This window comes from Apteryx mantelli, chromosome 6, assembly GCF_036417845.1.
Source record: "Apteryx mantelli isolate bAptMan1 chromosome 6, bAptMan1.hap1, whole genome shotgun sequence".
Lineage (NCBI taxonomy): Eukaryota > Metazoa > Chordata > Aves > Apterygiformes > Apterygidae > Apteryx > Apteryx mantelli.
The window spans coordinates 31,288,279-31,310,900 of record NC_089983.1 but is presented as its reverse complement, the minus strand read 5'-3'; the positions used below and the strand labels follow the sequence as shown (position 1 = coordinate 31,310,900).

General features: G+C 36.7%; 1 protein-coding gene across 1 annotated transcript in view; it reads left to right on the top strand.

Annotated features, from left to right (window-relative positions):
• The window catches only part of SLC4A10 (solute carrier family 4 member 10), a 124,725-nt gene that overhangs the window by 97,143 nt on the left and 4,960 nt on the right, over positions 1–22,622 (top strand). Inside the window, exons 15-23 of the mRNA XM_067298548.1 lie at positions 5,803–5,908; positions 8,906–9,067; positions 9,286–9,399; positions 9,900–10,061; positions 12,913–13,164; positions 14,462–14,530; positions 16,941–17,114; positions 17,747–17,869; positions 21,546–21,613. Coding sequence (XP_067154649.1) covers positions 5,803–5,908; positions 8,906–9,067; positions 9,286–9,399; positions 9,900–10,061; positions 12,913–13,164; positions 14,462–14,530; positions 16,941–17,114; positions 17,747–17,869; positions 21,546–21,613 — 1,230 coding nt within the window. The remainder of the gene's footprint in view (positions 1–5,802; positions 5,909–8,905; positions 9,068–9,285; positions 9,400–9,899; positions 10,062–12,912; positions 13,165–14,461; positions 14,531–16,940; positions 17,115–17,746; positions 17,870–21,545; positions 21,614–22,622) is intronic.

Sequence of the window (22,622 nt, the reverse complement as noted above, 5' to 3'; positions counted from 1 at the left end):
TTTTTCCCCCAGATTTATCTATGTGTATATGAAATTGTTGTGTTGAATGCATTATCTGATGCTTTTATAGACTCTTCTGATTTCCTCCTCAACTTCACAGACTAAGCTGAATATAGTCAAATGCCCACTGATGTTCATGATTGTCAGAGATGGGCTACAATAATTTAAGGACTTAAGGGTCTAATTCAGTGTGGCTGATCTCATGAATAAAGGAAGAAAAATTCCCATCTTACCATGACAGTTGTGCTTTGAAAGCATTTTGTGAACTGAAAATAGAACTTAACTGACAAGTCTATTTCCCACCAGCATTAACTATTTTATTTCCAGTCTTTTCTCCACCAGGACTTTGGTTTCATTGCTATTAATGTTGACATGAGGAGGAATACAATAAATATAATGCCAGGGACATACAGGTGTTGTAGGTATGGAATGACAGATAATGAAGCTTATGATACTGTTGTTATCTCCTTTCCGTAGCAGCTATTACACGAACAAAAGGACTCTGCAAGTGCCCCTAACTCCCATGAAAATGGTATATTTGGAGACAACCTAAAAATGTATGGCATTCTGCTGTTGATGGGCCTTCCTTCAATGTTGTAAATGCAACATAGCAATGCTTATGCATATGTTCTAACACATTACTGTTAAATTAGTGATGTTGCTTTCCTTTTTCATACCATGTTCTTATTCTGTCTGTTATGTCACCAGTGCACAGCAAATCCCATAGAGCATACTCTGTTTTTTAGGGAAAAATCCTTCCTACTCATATTACCAAATGTGTGTTCTGATATTCAATGAGACATATTGTTTAAACAAGCACATTTTGTAACTTATTTTTCATACTTGCCTGTTTTTTTTTATAATGTAAATATTCATATTGAACAAATCTCACTCTCTAACTTAAATGAGCTAAAAAGAGGTTTTGCTGTTCAAGGGAGGGGAAATGTTATGTTGGCTTATTATGAAGAAACTGCAGTTGCACCTTTTATAGGTCAGATCTTTGGGTAGGATAAAGAGGTATAGCTTGCAGCATCCACATGCTGGAAAAAATAGGAACTCCAGAATGGTGCCTTATGAGTTGAACGCACTGAGCTGTAAAATGGCAACTGCTTGTGGCAGAATGGCCATAAGGCTTCCAAAGGAACTACACCATTTAAGTGTGTTTTACTCACTCACAAAAATACTGGGCCAAATTTCCTGTTCCAAACTCTTAAGTTAGTTCTAATGGCAGTGGAATGGGCTAACATTTGCTGTTAATACTGTGCTCATTTTTTAAATGTGCAGGGAGGAGAGAGTGCATGACAGGTCAAGGAATGTCATAAGCACATGGTGAAGAACAAGCCTGAAGAATTGTGTCTACAAGATGGGAATGAGAGAGTTTCCCCTGTAGGACCTATGATAATTTAATAAGTTTCTTGTTTTGCAGTAAAACAGGAAGGTACAGTCAGGATTGAGTATTTGGAGTACAAAACCTTTCACCAGCCTAGTTGTTGGTCAACAACCATGTTTAGAAATATTTTGCATTTTATTGCTGATCTACAAAAGAGGAAAAAAAACAACTTATTTCACATATAAAATACCAGGTTTGTATTTTCCCAGCCTTTATTCACTTTCACTGTGTCCAAAGGAAGAGGGATAATATAGACAATCTTTTTGGTGCTATCTATCCCTTTGGGGAACAGAAAAGGACACTGCTGCTTATCTGAGATGTCCTGAAGCTGCTCTTGTCAAATCCTAGCTTGTACTTTGAAAACAGGACACGGTGTGTAGGAAATGTTGCACACAGTGAAGTTACAATGGCTACCTCAAGTTATGAAACTTATGAAACTTAGACTTATGAAACAAAAGCAAAAAGAGCTAGGAAAAATGAGGAAAAAATGTGGGGAGGTTAGGAGGACACAGAAGAGAAGGGGGTGACATCAAGATCTCCACTCTAACAGTCTGATTGGTGTTGAAGATTTGACTGAAGTCTTCATCCTTCTCTGAAAGAGAGAGGTACAGGCTCACAGTGCATCAGCCAGTTGTAAAACTCATTCTTTCTCATCTGCCTGTGTTCCCCATCTTGATCTACCAATGATTTCTTGAACACGTTGGAAGGTATAAAGGCCATAATGACTCTTTACTTTGGTTATTTTTGTAGCTAGCAGCTTAGGGCCATTATTTTCCTGTTACTTTCTCCTTTTGTCAGTTCTACTCTTAAGACAGTCCTCATGTGTCTATTGGAGATTGTTGTGTCTGAAATGGTTTAGTCAGCCAGTTTTATAAGGCACTTTCTGGTAGGCTGTACTGGATGTTTGAACACCCTGGAAGAAAGCTTCTTCGCTGCAAGCTCCACCAATCTCTGCCTTGTTGCAACATAAGGACATTTTAGATATAGAAGGGAATGACCTACACCTGGTATCTAGGGCCACTTTAGATATCATAGCCTACAGCTGCTGTTTCACAGAGGTATGAGTCTCCTGTAAACCCTCTCACATGTGTGCCAATTCAGCACGGGTGTCACAGATACCATGGGGTATCTAAAATGGCACTAGGCACCCATGTTTAGACATCTGAATTGTTCCCAGGAGTTCAAAACGTCTTGCAGTGGCCAGAAGTGCAAGGATGTGAAAAAGAGTTGTTCTGTCATTGTTCTGATGAAACATGTATAACATGAGATTGGCACCAGAGATTTTTGTTGTTTATTTTTTACTATAATGACACCTATATTTTTGCCACGATGACCATGTCAGGTTCTTTCCTGCCTTTGTTTTAGACATGAATTGTTATTTCTTCCTTGTTGTTTCTTCCTAGCCATGCTTGAAGGAGAATTAAAAATAATCAATCATTCTGTATCTTTTAGCATAACAAAGATGATTGACTCCTTATGACTGAAAGGCATGGGAGAGTGTTGCTCAGTTCTTACTGTATTTGGAACTGAATATGAGAACATAATTATAGGTGTACGTATAGTCTCTTGCTGCTTGGTATGAAAGGAGCATAAACTCCAAATAGATCTCTTATGTTGGGCAGGTGCTCAGCACTTTAAACAACTTTACAAGCATATGGACTTAAGAACGTTTGAACCTCTAGGAGGCAGTAAATTTTTACTTACTCCAGTCGTAAGAATTTTATCAAGAAAATAGAAATATGTTTTAGTTGTTCACAATTCAGTGTATTTTACTTCTTGTCCTGAGAGCTGACCCTCTCCATTAGAGTAAAAAATGACAGGGACTAACAGTTTAAAAAGATTAAAGTAGAAAGCCTTATTTTGCTAATGCAAGTTTGTCCTTGCAGGTCAGTTGTGTTTGGGAAATAGTCATTATTGCAGCAATTACATCTGCTATGAAATGTCACCTTGCGGTAGTTAATCCTAATAATTTATGTTCTGGCACTGAATGGCACCTCCAGTTGTGTTTTCTAGGCTGGACGGGTTTTAATATCTCCATTTTCTATAGTGCTAGGCAATTAGCATGCTGGTGGAAGACAGTTATACCATGATAAAATGTCATTGTACACTGAGCACATTGTTTGAAGAGGTAGTACTGAAATACCTTACTGTGTCCTTTAGTGCTTCTTCAGCATCAAGGCACTTTTCATAATTATTCTGTCCCTATGGTATTAAATAAACCAAGATATTTGCAACATGCTCACTTTTCACACAGTGAACAATCTACTTTGATTTTAATTTTACCTCTCTATTAAAATACAGGATTTGATCTTTACAGTTAGGGTCTAATTTTGCACCCATTCAGTGACATAAGCTCTGATGGTGCAGGATGAAGATTTTGGTCTTTATGGGCTGAGTTCACACATAATTTGTGGATGAATGATCTGCCATCAGTAAATGCCTATGAAACTTGGTAAAGGCTAGACTGGAATCCTAATTCCCTGCAAAGGAGGAAAGCAGTATTGATATAGGAATAAAGAGTGTGATGGATCTCATCGAAGGTGAATTACTTGAGCTATATTAAGTCATAGCTTCAACTGCCATGTTTCTGACTGCAAGGAACTAGAAAATAATAGCTTCTCTAATGTTTAAATGTAACTTTGCATTTTGCAGCAAGTGTAGCTATATAATATAGTGTTGGTGACATGCACAGTCTTCCCTTCTAGTGGGAAAGTGACTGTGATTGAACAGCCAACATCAGCTTGGCCTACTGTAATCAAATCCCAATGGGCCATCACCCAGCGTCTGGCCAGTCTGCGATCAGCGATGGACAAAAGGGGGCAGGGAGCTTCTGTGTTCACAGGAAACAATAGTAACCTGAAACAGCCACATCTGTATTGTTGCATGAACGTCAAATGTCCCCTTGCAATAACATAGACATACTGTGTATTGACTTTATTATGCTACTTTAACTCACTGTTAGTGACATGCTTCATTTAACCCATTTTGTAATATTTTTAACTATGCTTTGAACATGCATTCATTCTGCACTTGGGGCCTGATCCCAAAGCATGTTAAGTCTGCTCGACAGATCCAGTTGACTTCAGTGTCTTTTGGCTCAGGCCCTCTATTCCTCTGAATGCTATTGCTTTATTTTTTTTGTTTCTTGTTCATGGGCTGTAAGGGTTTTTTATTTCTTTTATAAATAGCTGCATTTAAAATAAAACCAAAGAGTTGCACAAAGACAATCTGCATCTCTCTGTGTATATATATTAAATGCAGTTGTGGTGTATTGTAATGGAAATACAGTAGCACTGTCCTGTACTCATAATACAGATGGCAGAATTTCATATATGGAAAATATTACAAACCTAAATAAGAATTTTCATCCTCATTTTGTGGAAAGATAAACAGCCACAGAGAAAAGTGGTGGTTTAGCTAAGTGAATAAAGTGATATTCTAGAGCTGGAATGCAAATGTGTGCCTAAAGACTCTCAACTCTATGGTCAGAAGTTATCCTGTTCCCAGCTACTCCTGAAAGCTTTATCTGAAAGGGGATTACGGCATTATTTTTCAGCCATCATAGGCTAGTTAAAATGATAGCAGGATAGATAGTACCACAGATTTTTAAAGCAGGATTAATTTAGAGAGAATTGCAAAGCAAACTTGGCATCTTGGAACCTACAGAGTATCCTGCATATTTGAAGGCCTTATCATAGAAAAAGCCTCCCACAATTGCTTCAGAGGATTTAAAGACTTAATTTTGATTTTAAATTGCCTGTGAAGTGTTGTCCTCCCACACTGCCTCTTAACCTTTTGTATGTTAAAATGCACAATTTAAAATGAAAAGCATGCTTTTAAATCAGTTGTGGGGAAAGGAAAAACAATGCACACAGAGCTTTAAGTGCTGGTGATCTTGCAGAGCCCTGATAGTTGGCTGGGGAGTTAGGCAGTTTTTCATTCAAAGACATTCTAGGAAAGAGAAAGGGACAGAATACAGTTTGCACTTGAGATATGTATCAGCCTAGAGCTGTGCATAGCATCCGATCTCTATGGAGGAAAGTTTAGGTGTTAGGGAGTGGGACAGCACTGGCACATTCTCAGTATTATGAACTGTGCTCTTGGTGAAACCTAGAGATGTCAGTAGAATAGAACAAAACAGGGGGAAAAACTTATGGTGCAGAGTGGTTATATATGTCATATTACGTACTATATATGCATACACACTTCACAGCAAATTATACTCTAGTAATAGCACTAGCTACAGAACTACAAACTGCTTCAAAGCATGCATTTACTGAATTAATTTAAACTAAAATTATATGGCAAAGTAGGGCACAATTTTAATATGTCATAACGTTGATAAATAATTTGGATTCATATCTGATACATCTTTTATTAGTAAAGAAAAAAATGTTATTTTGTCTTTTCAGATGCAATTGTGTGGAACCAGAACATCCTAGCAATAAAACCTTGCAATACTGGCATGACTACAATATTTCTGCATCTGATGTGCCATGGGGGAACCTAACTGTGTCAGTAAGTGAAATATTCGGACCAGTAAATAAAGGCACAAGCATAAATAATTTTGTCTGTCCTACTGCAGCAAATATTATATTAAAAAAATACTCTGTTCTATCTGATAATATTTGTTCAAATAAAGCTTATGAGATACTTCACTGAGCAAAGATGTGGACTTTGTAGCATTATCTCCTTTTGTAAGCCTTTTGCTAGAATATTACACAGTCCTTGATAGTACATGTTAAAGCAAATATGTACATTTTGTGCCCTGCTTTGAAAACTTCTTGACACACTAGCACTAGAGTTTGACTGAGATCTGAACACATCAAGTGACAACGGATTTGTCCTAAATTCTGCCAGATGGCAAAACCAAAGTTTCCTTGGGTAGAAAGACTCCAGAAGTTTTTATTTCCCCTAAAACATTCTCCAGCTTTTCAGGCTATAGTGGAGAGGAGAGGGGAGAAATGTTGTAAAACTTCTGTTTGCTGACCAAATTTCTCTCTTATCTAGGCCTTCAGTGTTATTTATGACTCAGTTATGTAAATTTTCTTCCAGGGAGGGAGGGGGAACAAATTACAGATAGCTTGGGAGACATTGCATATGTAACTTGTTTCTAAATGGTACACTGCTTTGACTAGGTTTAAAGAATTTACTGCTTCAGATTTTCCATCTTTAAAGCAACCTTTACAGCTTGATAAAAATGGCATACTGAGACGAGGCCACCACTTTTTTTCACAAATAGATCATTTCATTACGAAGCCAAAGAGAATTCAGTACAAAAGACACAAAACTAGAGGAGATCTCAAAACTAAATTGGAGTTAACACCTTCCTTGGCATAACCAAATGAAACTTTACAATGCCAATCCAATGGACCATCTTCAGTGGATACTACTTTTTCTTTCAAAGGCAGGAATGCAGAAGAACGGGTGCTTTCCTCTCACAAGTAAAGCAGGAACTGTCGTCCATGGCTGCTATGTCTAGATAGTAAGGACTTCTCCTCACCTCTGTTGGTGTGGCAACAGCACAGAAAAAGTTGAGAACTGCTGGCCTGAGGGATTCCAGCAATCTAGAATGAATATTCTCAAAATTTCAGCACACTCTAAGAGCATCTGTGCAGGGGCAGACTCCTCCTCTCACTTTCTCAGATCTCTGACAGTGTTTTTCAGAGTACATTTGCAGCTGAGGAGATTTAAAATAACAGATTTTGTTTTAACTATAAATGTAAAAGACCTGCTTGAATTATATAAAACCCTTTAAAACTTCTCCTCAAAAGCTTATTGCCAAAACTGGAGTTTACATGAGTAACAGTATAACTGAACAACTTTTCCCATGAGTCTCTATGGTTGTCAAAGAAATATCTGAATTTCTTCCTACTTGTACATATTTACTCTTTGAAAACATCATCAGGAAACTTCAATTCTGGTGTTCTACAGAGGTGTACTAAAAGATCAGACATAGTTGTCTGTAATAATTTGGTCAGCCTAATTCCACTCTCTTATCTGTTGCTCAGTTCTTCCTGTTGCTTCTTATGTCTGGTTTATAAGGTTTAAGTTATTTCCTAAAACCCAGATTGGTCAGGAAAGAAGACAAGCATTTTCTCTGAAAGACCACAGAAAGACCAGAATTTCTTTAGTTATCTAGGACAAACTGAGTGTGATCAGTGTGTTAATATTAACAAAATCTATTTCAGTAAGTGTGTAGATGCGTATTCTTACATGATTAAAATCACCTCTGTGCTGTGCGAGCATCAAAGGTCTAGCTCAGGTCAGGACCGGTTTTCCATCTGATGTCCCAAAATCTTGAGAATTTCTTCTGGATTTCCTGAAACTACTTTTTTTCCACCTAATGCCTTTATTCCAGGCAAAACTGCATCATATTTACCGCAGGTTTACTGCTATGCCAGTATAAAATGTTTTACAGCCTTTTGTCTCATAGTCATCAAATAGCAACTACATTTTTTTCAAATCAGCCTTTGTTCAAAGCCAATGTTTCTCATACAGAGTCAAGCCATGAATGTGATGAGTCAATGACACGATTTATTTGATAGCAAAAGATCCTGATCTGGCAGGATATTGCTGTCTGGAATCTCTTATTCTGGTTGCTGAGGGTTTTTTTGCTTAATATGGGGTATTGGGTGGGGGGGAAGACATCATGGAAGGAGAAGGAAAGTATTGGGAGTCCAGAAACTGTAGCTCACAGTTTTATAGCTGCACTATATTCTCTGCTTGTTATACTGGAACAAGCATGTCTTTAAACAACTAGTAGAGGGTATTGGAGAAATACTAGAGATTTATTCTACTGTATTTGCATATTTGATCATAAATTGTTTTGGATAGAATTAATATTACAGATTTTGGAGGTTTGCTGCATTTTACCAGATCACTTTATAGAAAAGATAATTTTATGGAATGTGCTGCCCCCACGTGGTATTAAATGTTTTGGTTTCTTCTTAGGCTAATATCTATACCCAAGTAACTCCTCCTTGAACTGCCCGGCTTAAAACAAAGTAGCAGTTCTTGACAATGCACCAGGAGCAGCCTTTGTCTTGGTGCCTTGGAACTTTTCCTTCCTCTTTTAGGAGGAATTAGGAAGTATATCTGAAAACAGAAAATAAATGAATGTACTTGAACTGTTTGAAACAAATCTGATTGTATTTTAAACATTTTATTTATGTTATAGCTCAGTGATTTTTATCATTAAATACTGTTTTTAAAAAAGGGATTCTTTATGAAGAGATACTTGCGCATGTAATATGTGCTTCATTCTGAAATGAAGAAAGCTTATTTTTAACTTTCACTTTTTGTTCATAATGTCATAAGGTTTGAGACTTTTCCATACAGTCCAGCTGCAAATATCAGGAGTTTTAATTTTTAAAAGATTAAGTATCTAAAACTGATTTTACTATCTTTAGTAATGCAGGCTAGTTTGCTTGTAATTTAGGAAAGTAATAGGAGAGAAAATAGCAGCATAAATATGGACTTTTTAGAACACTCCTACTTTGTTTTCCCTGTTAGGAATGTAAGAAGCTTCATGGAGAGTTTGTTGGACGAGCCTGTGGTCATCATGGCCCGTATGTTCCAGATGTTCTCTTCTGGTCTGTCATCTTATTCTTTTCTACAGTAACCCTGTCATCCACACTGAAGCAGTTCAAAACTAGTCGATACTTTCCAACAAAGGTGTGTGCAATTTGGTTAACTCAAAAGTTGTCATTATGTGTAAGCATGAACTCGGTCTGTAAAAGATACTTTGTGTCTTTTCTCTGTTACAAAATTGTACTAGTGTAAGCATGGTTTTAGCTGTAAGCAAAACATGCCTTGAAACTGTAAAGAGAAACAAGTCCTAAATCACACATGAATGTTTTTGTTAAAATTGTCATTTCTCTTGATATTCACAGGTGCGATCTGTTGTCAGTGATTTTGCTGTCTTTCTCACTATTTTGTCCATGGTTTTAATTGACTATGCCATTGGGATCCCATCACCAAAGCTTCAGGTTCCAAATGCTTTTAAGGTAATTTTATTGTTTGTCTTATTATTTTGATAACATAGTGTGCTATAGTGGATTTATCATATTTTTATAATCAGGGAGTAGTGATGCTGTTGTGATTTTTTGTGTGCACCAAATACAGTACCAGCTCTGTGATTAGTGACCCGTGTAATTGAGGATCCTTCATGCTTCCTTGCATCTTCTATGCGGGGGCCAAACTGACTGAAATTATCCAAATCTCAGGCTACTGTAATGTTCTGAGGCTCCTTCTGAGATCTTGGCTCACTGTATTGAATACAACCAAGTCTGCAATGTCCTAGATGATTTTTCTTGTATATGCCTTCTCTTTTGTGGTATTGTATTAAGTTTAGCATTTTTCTGTGGTCTTATGTAAAGAGATTGTTTATTAATTTTAAAGCAAATCATGTCCTAGTGATGTTTTTGTGTACAGTATAATCTTGTGAAGTTGAAATATTAATAATCCTTAGAGTTCTGACTGATTGTGCACGCCTCTGTTTTTATAGCCCACCAGAGATGATCGTGGCTGGTTTATTACTCCTTTGGGGCCTAATCCTTGGTGGACAGTGATAGCTGCTGTAATTCCAGCCCTGCTTTGTACGATCCTTATCTTTATGGACCAGCAGATCACAGCTGTCATTATAAACAGAAAAGAACACAAACTAAAGGTATTCAGTCAAATAGTTATATTTTCACTTTCATTTTCTGCTTCAGATTATATACTCTACTTTCATCTACTCAAAGATGGTTAATTTACTGTGTGTTATTTAGCAGTCCTTTAAATTGTGTTTTTTGTGTATTGGTCTAGATAATACTTGTGCCCCGTGTCAGAAATTCTCTGCCTTGTGAAAGTCTTTAATATTGTGATTTGGAACAGAGATTCTGAATCAAGAAAGCAGTCTAGACCATACTTTATTTGAGGTATTAGATGCATTCACCTAAAAAAAATCTGGAAGTTACTTGTTTCCTTAAGTATCATAATGTTCATTATCTCTTCAGATATTGACAGCTTTTTTCTACCAGATTGAATTTTGAAAAGCTATTCAGGATTATTTTGTGATACAAAGTTTTTCTCCCTCCATCTTTCTCTGTGGTTCTTCCCATCCATTTTTTGCCTGCCCTTCCTTTCTTAAACAAGGGAGAAGAATAAAAGTGAACTACAGAGGCACAATGGGTTCTTAAAATGCCATAGGACAACTTCCTGCTCTGTTCTCTAACACTTTAGATGCCTACAGATGGAGAGAGAAAAAGGGACATCACCCCTTTGAAAAACTGTTGGGCAAAATCTAACAGCAGGTTTCTCTACATGTATATGCAGCGAGCTTAGGCTTTTTTTGACATACTTTTAATAAGCAGCAATCCAATCCCAAGTTGCTTTAGCAAATGCATTTGCAACCTTCACTTTGCACTGCCTCTTCTTGGATGATTGTGACATTTGATATGTTCTTTTTTTGCCCTCTTTGTCAGCCTGGTTCTTCATGTCAATCCATAGCATTGCATGTGGTTAACTTGACAGATGCAGGAATTTGCTGCCAAGCTTTGGAATGTGTTTTTTCAGCACTGGCATCTGGGAGTCAGATGGTCCTCCTGGCTGCCCCCTTGTCTTGCTGCGTTTTAGTTTTGCTGGGGTCTGGTGTAGCATCACCTGTTGCTATGCTTCCTTTTCCTCCCATATGTCAGGTTCCTCAGATCATGTATGAATGTGAGGAAAAGCTCTCGGATTCTGTATGCATTAGCAGATACATTCCTCGTAAATGTGTCAGAAGGTAAAAAAAGGTGTCTCTGTTAGGGTTTAGAATTAAACTCCTTCTTTGTGTGCATTGTGCATATAACTAATATCTTTGTTTGGCACGTCTCTGAGTTTGTCGAGATGTGTTTTGGGTAAGACTCGAGCACTTTTGGGGAGTGAGAGAATGTTGCTAGAGCTGATTCTTTTCATTTTCTTTTGCTTTATATGAATTTCCCTTTTTAAATAATGTAAGTAAATTAAGATGGCATTTTCATTTTGATATGTGGCTTACATTTTCATAAACCCAGACACTTCCCATTTTAGAAATAAAAGTTGTCTTCAGAAAGAAATGATTTGTTTGCTTCCAACTCATTTTCCCCCTCTTTTTTTATACTTCCCATAGCAAATTCTGAATAGTGCACATTTCAGTTTTTGGCAGTCTCTGTAGCAAATCCTTCCAAGTTTAGTTTAGTTACTTTTTTTATGTCAAAAGGCATTTGCATGGGTTTACAGGCAAAATTATGGTTCAACATATTCATATTGTTTGCACGAACATCACTGCCTCATCAGACCGTGACACTGGATTGGTTGCCATATTGAAAAATTTTATGGAGATAACCCACTATCTTGACTTTTTAAAGAAAAACAGCGTGAGCTCTTGCTTGCAGCTGTGTGATGTTCCTGGAAACTTACTAAAATAGAAAAGAAAAATCCCTTCCAGCTATGATAACAAACATTTATATGACTAAACTTTATGCAGATCATTGGTCATTGTCAAATGCAGGTTGAATTTGCAGTCTTCCTTTGAATGTATCTAAGGTTTGACCAAAAGGTTTTATCAACCACTACCCAAAATCAAAGCAACATCCTCATGTTGGTAAATTTACAGAGTATATGACTAACACAGAGATGGTCCAATGCCAGAGGTTTTGTAATGACTTTTCAAATTAATGTTTATGGTATTACTTAAGTATTGAATATGTAAACCAGTAAAACATAGTACCTGATTATTATTAATTTGTTGTTTAATTTAATGTATAGCTTAATTATAGCTTAATTTCTCTTAATTTCTAGCTGCCTGTTCTTGGATTGGGTCAAAGTGCTTTAGAAGAAAGTTATTACTACCACACGTTTACAGTCTATAAAAACTTTACAAGGATAGATGTAGCTTTATGGTCATTTATTGCATGAATTGACTTTGTAAATGTTAAATTAAGAATTTTTATATAGGGAAGAATCAAAGTAGATATTTTTCATCCTTCTATGTAGGGATGCTTGGATGTCCTACTAAATTTTTTTTAAATTGAATTCAGTGCTGTGGGAAGTTGGCTGCACTTTTGAAAGTTTTGCTGACTAGCATCCATTCTTATCCACAGACAAGGTTTAGTTAAAACAGAAAATATATGTGTTTTCCATTGTCTTACTAGTATCTCTTAGACTTCTTATAGAACATATATGTTTTTGAATTAATTTCCTTCGTAACTCTTTTTGTGAGGAAAGCTCTGTGGTCCCAATTTTAAAGTGGATTTATGATATGTACACTTACTCAAACTGGAGCAAGTCTAAAAACATTAAGAATTACACTTGAAGGAGCAGGAGTTCCCCTTAGGTAACCAGTTTGTCATTACTGCTGACCCAGCCTCGATAATACAAAGAAGAAAGCTATTTTTTTCTACAAGACAGAATTTTTTAAATTGTCTGTAACTGTTCATTAGGAATGCCTATTGTGAGTGTTCTCCTTAATTCAGATGTCATTTTATTTCTTATTGCTGTCACTATTTTTTTAACAGAAAGGATGTGGATACCATCTTGACTTACTCATGGTGGCAGTCATGCTTGGAGTGTGCTCCATTATGGGATTGCCATGGTTTGTTGCTGCCACGGTCCTCTCTATTTCCCACGTGAATAGCTTAAAACTGGAATCAGAGTGCTCCGCTCCAGGGGAGCAGCCAAAATTTCTTGGAATCCGGGAGCAGAGAGTCACAGGGCTCATGATTTTTGTCCTTATGGGATCATCTGTCTTTTTGACAAGTATCCTGAAGGTAATCTGGGAAAATAAGGAAAAGCTAAATAATACTGCACTGCACAGAAATTTCACTGTTACTGTTATTTAATGAGCTACTTGCCCTTTCCAGGTACATTACTAACTAGCGTAATATTGTACAATGGTAGTCCATATTGGAATTCTCATTTTGCGTAACAAAATGGCTAGGGATAGCTAACATTTTTGAAACAAAAATCTTGTAATGAAATTCTGGCCTGACTGAAGTCAAAGGGAATTCTGCCATTGACCTGCAGCGAACCAAGATTCCCCCTTTTTTATACTTTGGGCTCATGGCAAGTTGTCATGAAACAGTCTTGCTAAATTATACCAGTAAGTAAGTTTATCTAGATAATTTAAAAACATTCTGTGATTTCTGGATAATTTAAAAACATTTTCACAGTTAGGAGACATTCTGTAGTTGATTTCTTGGAAATGAACACTAAAGCTCTCTCATGCTGCCTACATGGTCGATGCTGCTCACCAGTGTCCTGAAACTAGGTGTCTAGTCATATGTATATACAATGCTGTCTATATACATAATGCTTATTATTGTTATTAAGAATTATCTGACCTCTGTAAAATAAGTGAGAGTTTTGCTACTGGCTTTAATAAGATCAGAATTTAGACTTGTACAGAATTTAGACTTCACAGAGAAGGGAGTAAGCCCTAAAACTTGTACTTCTCAGGAATATTTTTTTAAGTGCACTATAAAACCTTCCTAACAAACACGTCTTTTTTGTGTTGTATTTAAAACAGATATTTATCTATGGAAATATTCCTTTACCTACACACTTTATACTGAGAGCCTGAGCATTTAAACTAGAGATGCCCTCACAAAATTATTCCGTGAAAGTCATACACTATTTTTAAATGCCTACAGCACAGAACATTTCCTTTAGCAATATGAAATATTTTGTGTGTATCTTCAATATTTTTCTGAGAATTATAGTTCTATTGTTCAGATGCTCTCCTGAGCAATCTTTTAAGTACAGCATTTAAGTGTATAATCAAACACTTTTATTTTTCTTGTGGTTCTATTAATTTTATTAATAGTGAATAAAGTACACTAACTGTCCATGAGAGAGAGAGAAAACTGTAGAGCCAGGTTCTTCCTTTGCTTTACAGTCTGAGTAACATTATTAATTTGTAATTGAGTAACTATGAATTTACACTTGTCTGATTAATGCAGGCATATGGCACTTCGAATTTCAACTGTTCAGAATGTCTTTCTACAAGCACTTAATATTGTTAAATGATATTTAATGTGCTCTTTCTTTCTCTGCTTGTTTGTGCAGTTTATTCCTATGCCAGTACTTTATGGAGTCTTTCTTTACATGGGTGCTTCATCTCTAAAGGGAATTCAGGTAAAATGAGTTTAAGAAGCGTGCTTTACTGATGCTTGCTTTAGAATGTGTAACTATTTTTATTACATTATTTTATTCTCTTTTGTGTATAATCTTAAAGGAATGTTGCCAACCTTAATTTCTTGAAAGGGACTCATTTAAAAAAGAGAATGGATTCTGTCTAAATAGAGTATTCCCTTTAGGTAATGTGCTCCAAATTTTTATTTTTTAGGTGCTGATTTTTCTGTTCTCCCTTGGTATGTCAGGGGAATTTTGGCTGAGCCTAAAAACTCTGTAACAACCATCAGGGTCTCTTCCCTCTCTCGTGTCTCCCTGTTCACTTGCTTGCCTGCTGCCTTTTCAGCTTTCAAGTTAGTGCCTTTGTAGTGCTAAACTTGATCTTGAACCCTGCCTATAGTAGGCTTTTGGCTAACTGGCCTAAAACGAACATAGTGGAGATCTTGAAGATCTTTACCGTACAAATAAATGCCTCAGGTAGGGAAGTGGAACTGTAGCAAGTCTTGTGCTACTTAATTTCTGGCCTCCGGGATGAAGGGCAGGTCTAGCGAGAGAGCAGCCGTCCTGCAGGGGCCTGAGGTACGAGTCCCTGGCCCAGGCCAGCACTGCCGCATTCAGGGCAGGCTTAGTAATGGTGGTGACGGTGCCACTTCTCCCAGACTGCTGCGGTGTTAAATGGCATGCTGTTCAATCCTTTGCCCTTCTGACACAAACACACTCAAAATTTCTAGTGCTTCTTTGTTCATTGTTGAAAGTTGAGGTGTTGATATACGTTCACAGACAGTCAAGAAAGAACAATCACATGACAAAAATACTAACTGACACTATGCAAAATGCTGTCAAATACAGAGAGCAAAGAAAATGCCTGATTGTTTCTTTCAGTTTATTTAATTTTTTGATTGTGAGTTAAAAATGTCTTGTGGGTTTTTTTGCTCTCTTTATTATTTATAGGCAAAGCTGCAAATATCTCTTATTTTTGACTGATATTTCCTATTCAGAGACTCTTCTTTTATAACCTTGCCTAGCTCTAATCTTTTTGGGTTGAAATTCTAACAAGTGTAGTTTGGCTTTTACTGAGGTTTATAGATAATTTTAACTTGATATGATTCAGCTGTTTCTCTGAACAGGGCTATGGGGTAATACAATATGGAGGAATGTTTTTAAAACATGCTAAAATCTGGCTATCTTTACTTGGAAAAGTGTTAGCACCCTCCCCGCCTTTTCCTCCTCCAGGTTGGGACAAGGAATTGAGGTTTGATAAGATGACTTTTGTGGGAGGATGTGCTTTTTGCTCTTTCTGTGGGGAAAAAAAAACCCTGCTCAAATATGGCCAAATTATAAGCCTTTAAGAAATGCATTTTGCACATGCCCAATAAAAATTCCTGAAACTTCAAATTCCTGAAAATTGTGTGAATACAGCATGGTTTATTGCCTCCTGGGAAAAGCGGTACATCTACCATCATCACTGAGCCATAGCAGCTGACCCAAAGTTGGCAGCTTGAAGGCTTAGTGGACCTTAACTCTGTGACTGCTTTGGGTCAGTATGGAGCCAAATAGGTCTGAAAAACATGAACCTCTCATGTGTGTTCCTAATGGCTTTGCAGTTGTCTTTCTGGCTTTCCCTTTTTTTGTGTTTTTGTGAAGAATATCTCCTGTTGTGTGCAATAGGAGAAAAGGGGGCAGGCTGGGATAAAGTGTCTGGTGAAGTGAACTGGAAAAAAAAGGGGCTTAATTCATGGGAAATAAAGACTGAAGAGATGCAGCAGAGATCACCTTTGTGTGTTCTAAAGCAAGCAGAGCTCAGTGGAAAACAAAATTTTTGATTTTGCTAGAAAGGCAGTGTAATAACGCATACACCCAATGGGATCAACTAGATTCCATTCACTTTGATTAGATTCACATTTAATTTGAATTCAGGCTTTGCCTAACTTACGGAGTTCTTGACTTGAAATCTTAGCAATAGTATTTTAAAGTACTTATTTTCTTTGTGTACAACATGGTTTGCAGTTATGAGCAGGATGTGTCTTGGAGTATGACTAATCCGATCTCTGAGCACAACTATGATAGAAATATCTAGGGAGACAAACGAGGATTAAAAGTGAAAGGAATTTGAGACTGATGAGTAACCAAATAGTTAAGCTTTACTTAAATAATACAGGGTCTCATTCTTACTCTGGTGGCTCAACTGTAGAGAAAATGAGTTTTCCACCACCATTGGGCTAGTATAGCTTCATGGCTCATGATTGTAAATGAGGTAGTCTCTTCCCGTGCACCTGAATTTCTAAATGCAGTTTTTGTCTTTAGAATAAGCCTGATCCTTAAGATATTGTAAGGCAATGTGTGAATATCAGCATAGATGGTCCTACAGCTCATTTTGGTGGTAAAATGCAAATTTTTTATATTTCTCTTTCAGCTTTTTGATAGGATAAAGTTATTCTGGATGCCTGCAAAGCATCAGCCAGATTTTATCTATCTGAGACATGTCCCTCTTAGAAAAGTGCATCTCTTCACTATAATTCAGCTGAGTTGTCTTGTACTCCTGTGGATTATAAAGGTTTCAAGAGCTGCCATTGTCTTTCCTATGATGGTATGAAATATTTTTTTTATTTACCCTAAAAATCCATTTTCTTCTCACTTGTAGGTATTATTGAAGAAAAAATATTAATTGTGGACAGGTAATTACAATATTTTTGGACTGAAGATTCAAGCACAATTCTTCATGTTGTATAAGTAAAGAAAAATTCTACATATAACCAGAAGTCTGAGTCTAGGTTGTGCTCCATTTATATCTGTGGATAGCCCAACTGTAAATTCTGTTAGGGAAAATTCTTCTAGATCCTTTTTTTTTTTTTTTAATTACTTGATGTTTTTATTTAAGGAGTAGTGCTTAATCATTTCACAGAAAGTACATTCACTCAGTAAGGAAGATTATTTATTGCCAGAGGAGCTTTACTGATAGTTCTGTGTCTTGTTGAAATAAAAGAAAAATCCATTCTGCTGCTTTGGCAATTTCTCTTTGATTATTTCACTAATTGAAAATAAGAGATATCTTATGTACTGACATCAGTGATTGTTAAATGCTCCAAACCATGCTTTATCTGAGCAACAAAGGCCCAGCTATCTGCCTGTCCAAATTAAAGGATAAAATTCCAACTGTTAAACCGTGGTCACTTTTGAAAGTGCTCCTATACAAGCTGTTTGAATATGTGTCTTTTACAGGTCCTAGCTTTGGTGTTTGTCCGAAAACTCATGGATTTCTTTTTTACTAAACGGGAGCTCAGCTGGTTAGATGATTTGATGCCTGAGAGCAAGAAAAAGAAACTGGAAGATGCTGAGAAAGAGGTGGGTCATGGTTTCAATTTTTGTTTGTAACACATTATGAATTTCTCCTTCAGACATTTAGAGAAAATTTTATAACCAAGAAGTATTCTGTGCAACAGGCAAACTTATTAAATGTACCCAGACTTCAGTATTTTCATATTTTTCCTATGTTATCTTAAGGTTACAAATCTAATATGGTATCTTTGATGTGAATGTCTATTAGATGCGGATTTTTATGCTGCTGTAAAATCATATAGCATAATGTCTACAATATTCTCTGGGGTTGCTCCTGAGACCCACTCAGATGAGGGTGGAGTGACATACCTGTGTTTATACTAAAGCCCTCAGGTGCCTGGGGTATTTTGATGCTATATCAGGACTGGTGTGGTCCCTGCTGGTGATGCTGAGGAGAACATTGCAGCGTTTTAGAGGCATGATACAATGTTAATACAGGACAGATTCTCACAGAATTCTACTCAGAACATTCCTGTATTTTGACAGTGAAACACTGATAACTACTTTTTGACTCTAGTTTTCTAACCAGTTTTGCAACTTGGATAGTATTTTCATCTAGCCCATGCTTCCTAGGTTTTGTGTTTGAATATCATATAAAACAATTTTGAAAACTAAAGTCAAAATTTGTTTTTCTTCGTGTTTGTGTATGCATGGTTATTTGAGTGCTTTTCCCAAAACTGAAGTTAAGCTTCTAGGTTTGCTATTCCTAGTCTCTGTCTTCTTTTTCATCCTTTTTAAAGTTATGTAAAACCAGCCCTTCTTCTAATTTTCTAGTACCTTTTTCATAAATTCTTAAAGATGGGCAGTTTGTGATGGAAGTTTCAGCAGTCAACTCTTTAAATTCACCAGGTCCAGGCAATTTGCAAATATCTAATGCATATAGCACCTCACCAAGCTGTGCTTTCTGTTTGGGACTGAAGTTTTTCTCCTCTGTCACTGGTATTTATTTACTTGATCAATGTCAACCATTAGGGGACATGAATACTGTGTCCCTAAATCATTGGCCCATGTAAATGAAGGACAGGTCTTGATTGAGAAGCACTAACTGCAGGAGTAGTAGGTAGGATATGTCAGTGCCAGGATATGTCAATGCTTCTGCACCAGCATTTTTGGAGAGAGGCACTGTGCAAGGCTGGGGAGGCAGGGGGACATGAAGGTGCAGACTACACTGTGGTGTAGAGGTTGGCAGGCTGTAGTCAATTCAGGCGGGAGTACTCTGAGGACAGCCAAGCATATGACCTCTCCGATGTCCTGAAGACCTCTGCAAAACTTAGGACCCTTGAGGCATAACCTTTTGGTGATACAAGAGTATTCCAAGAAGTAAACAATGTGAATGGATAAATCAGCAATTTATCTTCAAGGTTGCCCTGAGATGTGATCTGAGGACAATGAAATTGTGTGTAAGGATTCCCACTGGTAAGTCGATTTGCAGAAATAGGACATGAGCTAATAAGTTAAACACACAACTACAAAAACTAGATTTATATGCCTTTTTGATTCTTTTGTGACCTTTGACAACTCACTGTCTCAGCGGTAACCCAGGGAACTACAACTTTACTTTCTTCTTTGAGACATCTACCTAGGTGATAAATATCATAATTATTATTCACTATGTAGTATCTGTGTGTAAAACTGAAATTAAAAGATGTGGTTCATTACTTTCTCCCTTGAACTAAAGCAAACCAGAGAGTTGTTTCATCACAAGGTCTCTTGTCATCACAACTCAGATGAACCGAAAGTAATCAGGACCCTCTTCATGTGGGTCTGGTTATTGAAAAGAATTCTTTCCCTGATATCCTTATGTTTTGGTTATATGTCACTTTCTTTCCCATGCTTGATAGCACAGCATCAGAAAACAAAACTGGGAAAATCTACTGGTGTTACTTTATTTCATTCACTGTCTATGCTGAGAGGTTATTTTTACATATTTTGGCATTTCTAAATATTTGGAGCTATTATTAAAACTGTTTAACTGTCAAAAACTTAAGAAACTGTGAAGCCTGGAAATGACAAAATTAACTAGTAATAAAACTTCTGACATGTAGCCTAAAGAATTAATTGGAGAGTTGCTATCACACGGCTTTTAAAAATAGAAATATCCTACCCACAAGAATATTCAGAAATATAGTTGACAAGATCTGATACTTATTTGATTGGATCATAATTTCATCACTTAAGTTGTTTTTACATTTTTAGGCCATTTTTTCTAGGGCTTTGTACATTTATAGTGGATATTATATATGCCTTCTCACATATCTCCTCTGGAAGCCACTTTGATGTTAATCAGCTAAGTCTCTTTGAGACAGGACTGAACATTTGGAGAAAAAAAATGTTTTGACTTTTTAAATAGTTGTAATAGTAAAACTTAGAGGAAATAAATTTCTGTGTAGAAGGGACGTATGTTCTATTTGGAAAATTGTACCGACTCTTCCAGCTAGTACCAAATTATCAATACGTGTGGTGCATGTGGGTTTTTGGGTGATCTGATGTCATCTGCCAAGCCTCTCTAAGCCTCTCTTTTGGGGAAAGCCAATGTCACTTTAGTTCACTCTTTCCAAGAAGCACCAGGGAAAAACTGTTAAAAAGCCAGCTAATAAGGGGATAAAAGAGGTTGGTGTGTGCCTGTCTTTTTCATACACACAGAGTGCAGCAGTCTAGCGCAGGATTTGATGGTTATGTTCACGCAAAGGCACGTCAACCTTCTGGCAGCTGCCCTGCTACATAATACATGGACTCTTATTTCCATGGTTCACTTGATTACAACAAGAGCTGGACGGCATTGTGTGAGGGTACGTAGAATCACCTGGCCACACTGTTGCCTGTAATTTAGGTATTAAGCTACTGTTCTTTCTGAAGTTTAAGTTTATAGGTAACGTGGAGCTCTTCTGAGAGGTGCTGTGGTTTTCCTGACATAACAGGCTGTGTGGCATGGCAAGCTCCAGACTCTTCCTTTGAACAGCACAAACCCTTGACCTTAGGACCAAGAAAACCTTGATCTTACGCAATCTAAATTAAACCTAGATTTCTTAGAGATGCTTCAGATTTACGTTCTGAAAAATGGAGAGAACTTATTTTCCCTGGTTGTTACAGGCTGAGCATGGTGCTTGAAGGATGTTGTTTTGTTCTCCCTCGCCCCTGAGATAAAGATTCCATGAATTTGTAACTATTTGACAAAAAATATTTTTGGTATATATTTTTCCTAGTTCTTTTTACTCCTTGTTACTCATAGAATACGTTTTTCACTGTTTAAGGGAAAACTAATTTTGGTCTCTTATTTCACTGCCTTTCACTGCAATAAAACTTTACCAATAATAAAACTGTGGAAACTTAAATCCAGCTTCCTAATTTGTGCATGTTAACAGTGCAATGAATATGTATCTTCTCATGCATGGAATTTAAAATTCACCATACAGATTGCTCACTCTGTGTTATTAACTTTTCTCTTTCTTTATTGTTACAAAAGTGTCTCCTGTCTTTGGCATTGGAAAATAACATTAAGTGAAGAGTTATCTTTAAAATACAGCTTTTAAAATGTCAGATATTTAAATTTAGAACAGTTGAAAAGTATCCTTATTTTAATAAATACTTAATGTTAAGCAAAAGGAGGAAATGAATTAAAGTACATAAATTTCACTTTTCACAACATCGTATCATCTCTCACATGTAAATTCCTTCCTCCTAGGAAGAGCAAAGTATGTTAGCAATGGAAGAGGAAGGGACTGTTCAGTTACCACTAGAAGGACATTACAGGTAAAATATACCTTTCCTCTTTTAGGTGAGTTGCAATTAAATTAAATAATCATGCCACAATATTTATTCTTAATGCTCGGTGAATGTCAGGAGGATGTGTTTGGTAGCAGAGTACAGATAGGTGAACTAAAACATACAGTGGAGTTTTTCATGACCCCTTTCTAGTCTTTCCACATGATCCTACATTCTCTAAGAAAAGCACACACTAGTTAGAAATTTTCCCTTGAACAGGACTGAAGGATCAGGCTGTTAATAGTGGACCTTAGCTTCTGACATGCATGATGCAAAGGGAAGATGTACAGCAGGTCACTCCTTTCACCCTGACTCTAGCATGGAGCCAAGAGAGACCAGGAACACACCCTAGAAAAATTAGGGTCTTACAGTAATACATTTTAAAACATTCTAATTAAGATCCTAGCTGTATGATACAGTAAGTGAATTAAGATCAATCCAGTATAGATAATAAATACATGATACAAAAAGCATGACAACCTGTGTTATAGGTACTATACACATGTACCATATACATGTACCATAGGTACATGACTGTAAGGACTTATTCTCATTTACACAGTTTTCAGAAAGAAAGTTCTTAATAAAGACTTGGAGTGTCTGCTGATAGGAACTTCTGCATTAACATGAGTTCATAGGAACACAGTTTTAGAGTAGCCTTCTCTTATAATTTAATATAAAGTTACCCTAATGTATCCTAAGGGAAACAGGTATACTATTTTATCTTCTGTGTGTTTGAAAAATACTGGCTTATTTCTTACTTTCAATGCATCACATTTATGGTGTTCATTTTTTGTTCTTTTTTCCTTTTATTCTATTAACAAATATCCTTTTACTCTATTTTATATTAGCAGTACTTAGCTTAATTTATCTTGAGGTGTGACCTATATTTATCTATAGTGTGTTTGCTTATGTAGCTCTAAGCTGCCTGAATAATATCTAACCTTTTCTACTGTAAGGGTCACAGGCCTACAGCTAAAAAGAGGAATCAAGACAA